The sequence below is a fragment of the Sinocyclocheilus rhinocerous genome, unplaced genomic scaffold (genome assembly GCF_001515625.1).
Source record: "Sinocyclocheilus rhinocerous isolate Xijiao unplaced genomic scaffold, SAMN03320098_v1.1 scaffold1992, whole genome shotgun sequence".
NCBI classification, from domain to species: domain Eukaryota; kingdom Metazoa; phylum Chordata; class Actinopteri; order Cypriniformes; family Cyprinidae; genus Sinocyclocheilus; species Sinocyclocheilus rhinocerous.
In genome coordinates, this window is record NW_015664692.1 from 122,158 (window position 1) to 127,286 (window position 5,129).

Sequence of the window (5,129 nt, forward strand, 5' to 3'; positions counted from 1 at the left end):
TTTTTGCATGTTCTCAATAAAATGTGATGTTTTCCCAGTGCTACAGTATTTTTACATTTACACTTATGCATTTAGCAGATGCTTTTATTGCATTAAAAAGTAAGTAAAAATGCAAATGTATGTTTTTCTGTCTGTTGACAGTATATTCTGATTTATGGAGAGATAAAAATAGAAATACAAAATCCCCTCCCCTTTAATTCTGATACATCAACAAAATAAATCAATAATTAGACTTTGGATGTATCCGATGTTTAGATTTCTGTTCTGGAAATGTATGCAAATTAGCGCATAATTAATTAGACAGTGCCTAATTTGCATACGTTTCAGAAAACTTGTGTTTGTCTTAATGTACTGTAATTACTCAAGTAGGGAAAGGATGGTGGTTCTCTATTAGTATAATTGGACCTTATTCACCTGTGGTGTCTTGCCTTAACAAACACTACTCAAAATTAGTAATTAAATGTATTATTTATTATATCTATTGAAATCAAGTCTATAACCATGATGCCATATCTGACAGAAAAGACCCTGATATAGCTGCATTAAAACTCTTTCTGCTTGAGTTGTAACTTGCGCGACGGTTTTGTCGCTCGCTGACGAACATTCCAATCTTATGATTGTTCCGTTTCCTTTTGAAGCTGCTTCCTGTGGAGTTGCTATGGAAACGCAGGCACTCTGTTTGTCATCACAAACACAACATAAAACCCCAGCCGAGTGTGAACAACCCACGCGCTCGCACAGCACAAAACATCATTAATGAGAGAGGAGAAGTTCAGATGACTTCTGTGGGTAAATATAGCTGGACTGAAGTCGTCACGACGCCTACACACAGAAAACACACATATCACACGCTCACGTACTGGTGTTGTGGACCTCTCTGGTGTTGAGGTAGTCCAGGAACGGCACGACCAGACCCTGACCCAGATAGATCTTGACCAGCGTCATGGCCACGATCTGCCGGCTCTCCACCGTCGTGACCTCCTCCAGCAGGGTCAGGGGTGTGGGCTCATCCACCTGACAGCATCGGGCACAATTCACAGCGTAAGAACATGCAATTCACACGGGATGTTTCATTGGAATGACAGGAAGAGGAATTCAACAGATCACAGAACATGATTTAGATGTTATGTTGAATGTTTTTAGGCCTGCATTAGGGTTATTAAATGCAGTTTAATTAAAGGGGTCATATGACGTTGCTAAAAAGAACATTATGTTGTGTATTTGGTGTAATGAAATGTGTTTATGCGGTTTAAGGTTCAAAAAACACGTCACAATTTTCCTGTTTTTACTGTATTTTTAATCAATTACATGCATGACCAAATGGCGACCAGAAGAGACTTCTTATAAAACATTAAAAAATCTTGCCAATGGTGTATACATAAAAAAGTTGTAAATTTAAGGAATAAACAAATATTTAGAATATTTAGATTCTGTCCCATACTGTCCTATACTATTTTTATCAATATTTTACAGTTTTTTTTAAATGTTAGTAATATTTTTTAATATTTTACATATATTTAAATATAAGTTTTATTTAAAATTCTAATAATATTAAATTTTTTCCAGTATTTCAAATATCAAATAAATGCAGCCTTGTGAGCAGAAGAGACTATCAAAAACATTAAAATATCATACCGACCCCACACTTCTGAAAGGCGATGTATATAATATTTTAAATAAATATAAAACCTGGAGACGTTTGGTGCTCAGTGGCATTTCTCATGCTATACATAGATCTAAAAGCCAAAGTTTGGAGAGTTCACTGCTGTTGCCTGGCAACACAGTTATTTTTCCAGATCATGGCTGTTTCATCTGATGATATACTGCATGAATGAACTACCGTGTTGTGTGTGTGTGTGTGTGTGTGTGTTTCTACACACCTGGAGCGGTTGAGGTCTATCTTGCAGGGATCCAACTCCACGTATTTCCTTTCCTCAAAGATGCGGTTGATAATGGGCTTCAGAACCTCGTGTAGATACAACATCCCGATGGCCTGAGAAACACACGGACCTTCTGAGTACAGTCACATGTTAAAAACACAAGCTTATATCTCAGAGGAAGGTGCACACACACCTTCATGAACTGCTCCATGGCTTTGGAGGCCAGTGAGTTGGACCGGAAGAGTGTGTTTGGATCTGCTGTTGGGGAGAAACAGAAAACAAGTCCATGTGTTTCTTCCTCCAGAGTCCATCAGAACAAACCCCGACCAGAAATGATCATCTGTGCATATATTTTACTACGAGTGTCATCCATAGGAAAAAGTAAGTACAGGTAACCAAGGCTGCACGATGAATCGTAATAAAACCAATTAATTAATTAAAGGCTGAGGCTGAGATTTAATTAAGTATTTTTGTTTGATGGTTTAAAGTTTGAAAAATGACTAAATTAAGACTGCCATAAAAATTAGCATTCTAAATTTACAGTTATAATGTAAAATAAAATAAAATTATATTATATTATTATGACAATATTTTTCCTAAATGCTCATTATTTTTTAAACAATGCAATATTATATAATAGTAACATTTATTTAGAAATAAACTAAATATTTATATTTTTATTTAGTAATAATACTAATACTAACAATAATAATATTATTATTTTATAGCTATATTGATATAATAACAAAACTGTGCAGCCCTAGTCCAATAGTAGTTTCTCATTTTGATTTTTATTTAGTAATTTCAATATTTTTATTTAATAATAATAATAACTATTTATAAAATAGCAATTTATTTATAAATTATCATTATTTATATTTATTAATATATAAATAATAAAAATAAAAATTATTATATCAATATTATTATTATTACTTTGTTTTAATTTTTTTTTTTTTTTACTTTTAGGTTATTTATCAGCCAATCCAGCGCGCTCTCAATTCCCTTTTAAATGAAATTCAAATTTAAATTAAGATTATGCATTCTGTTTACCGCCTCAATTCAGCTTCTGTTCAAGTTCAGGAATGTAACTAAATTGAAACTAAATTTGACACTGGTTACATCACTGTGGTTCACCTTCAGTGGTTTCGAGTCTTTATTTTTGGTTCTAGGTTTCATCTGTTATTGGAGTAAAGCTGAAGCACTAAATGATGTCCTCCGATGATATCTGTGAGGTCTGAGACAGACAGGTGTGTGATGTACCTCTGACGGCGAGATGACGGCCTCCACCAGCAGCTCAATCAGAGGCTGATAGTACACAGACGGAAGAATCCTCTCCTCGGCCAAACGCACCTTCAGACGCAGAGCACCCAGTTTACCTCTGAAACACAGAAAAACAGAGAGAGACGGTCAGTCATCATGTGTCTGTGTGCTTCATAACAGCACTTTCACTCTACTAGATATTGTGTTTTATCCTCCTCAACCTAAATCATCAGAGCCGGCCTGTGAGTGCAAAATGCATTTTTTACTTAGTGTTTTTGTCTTTTTTTCCCAGTACTATAATTTTTTTTATATTATATGTTTTCTTTTATATTTATATTAATAGTAAGTGTTAAATATTTAATATGAGTGTTTTTATGGGTAATATATTTAATATATGTATTTTAATGGATTTTATTAAAAAATCTATTTATTTATAATTTGAAATGTTTTCATTTATTAATGACACTGCAGAAATCATTTACGTACTCAATATTTTTGTCTTGCTTTCCAGTGCAAATATCTAAACATTCTTAAATCATATTTACCTGAGATTCAAAATGCTGAAACATTAAGTGAGTTCATGCATAAAACAAGAAAAAATACCTTTCAGTGTGTTGAATTAACCCTTTGAATTAAGTGTATTTTTCTGACCCTATTGACAGATATTTGTTCTTATTTTAAGCAAAAACTCACTTAATTTTGATGATTTTTTTCAGTAAACAAGGCTTAATATCTTAAGTAATTTTGCATCTCAAATGTATCTTGATTTAAGAATGTTTAGATATTGCACTGGAAAGCAAGACAAAAATATTGAGTACGTAAATGATTTCTGCAGTGTAATTAATAAATGAAAACATTTCAAATTATAAATAAATAATTTTTTTTAATAAAATCCATTAAAATCCATATATTAAATATATTACCCATAAAAACACTCATATTAAATATTTAACACTTACTATTAATATAAATATAAAAGAAAACATATAATATAAAAATATAAATATAATATAAAAAAATTATAATATAATATAATATAATACAAAAAATTATTTAAAATATAAATAATAATATTTAGTTTACCTGCATTTGATCTGTATATTAACTGGCATGCAAATGTGTTGTTAAATTATTGAAATATTAACTTAAAATTTTAGGGGGTATTTCAAGAAAATGGTTTAGCTTAAAGTCACTCGGCTGACAAAAGTTTGGGAATCCTTGCTTTAGTGAATCGGATACAGTATCAATGGGAGGACTTCATTCTCAGTGAATTCACTTCCTTAATGTGACGAGAAAGCAGCTCGTCATTAAATTAAATTACCATCACACACACGATGTGACTAATGAATGTGACTGTATAACACACACACACACACACACTTCTTGCCCACCATGTCCCAGTCCCAGACCTCCACCATCACGTTTCCACCCTCATCATCATCACCTTCATCCAAACTCAACTCAAGAGTCTCATCCCAGTGCGGGAACCGCGTCTTCTTTATGATCTGACCAAACAGCCTGATATTATGACACTTGCAGATGAACACGGTTATGAGGCATCGATTTTAAGACTGATAAAGGGATCATGCAACTTTATTTTGCTTAAATACTGAGTGTTTTTATTTTACGGTGAACTATTACAATAGTGATATTTCTTATATTGTTTAATATTTTTATTTAGAAATACAAACAACAACAATAATATTTATTTTTTTATTTTTAAGTAATACTGATATGTAATCACAAAGCCCTGCAAATAAGCACAACAAAAGATATTAAGTCATACTACAGAAAACTACAGTTCAGTTCAATTAACAACAACAGAAACATAAAAATGGTCCAAGAACTGGTTACTTAAACAGGGTTCGTACAGATACTGCAAAATAAAATTCCAGGACTTTTTTAGCACTACTTTTTTGGTTTTCAAGGACTAAAATCAGATCTCACTTATCAATCAATATTGTTATTATCTTTCAAATTCTAATA

At 32.2% G+C, this 5,129-nt stretch overlaps 1 protein-coding gene across 1 annotated transcript in view; it reads right to left on the minus strand.

Moving 5' to 3' along the window:
• Window positions 1-5,129, minus strand: part of rasal1 (RAS protein activator like 1) — a 31,389-nt gene that overhangs the window by 13,320 nt on the left and 12,940 nt on the right. The window contains 4 exon segments of the mRNA XM_016541191.1: window positions 1,881-1,993; window positions 2,074-2,297; window positions 3,143-3,331; window positions 4,516-4,648. Coding sequence (XP_016396677.1) covers window positions 1,881-1,993; window positions 2,074-2,297; window positions 3,143-3,331; window positions 4,516-4,648 — 659 coding nt within the window.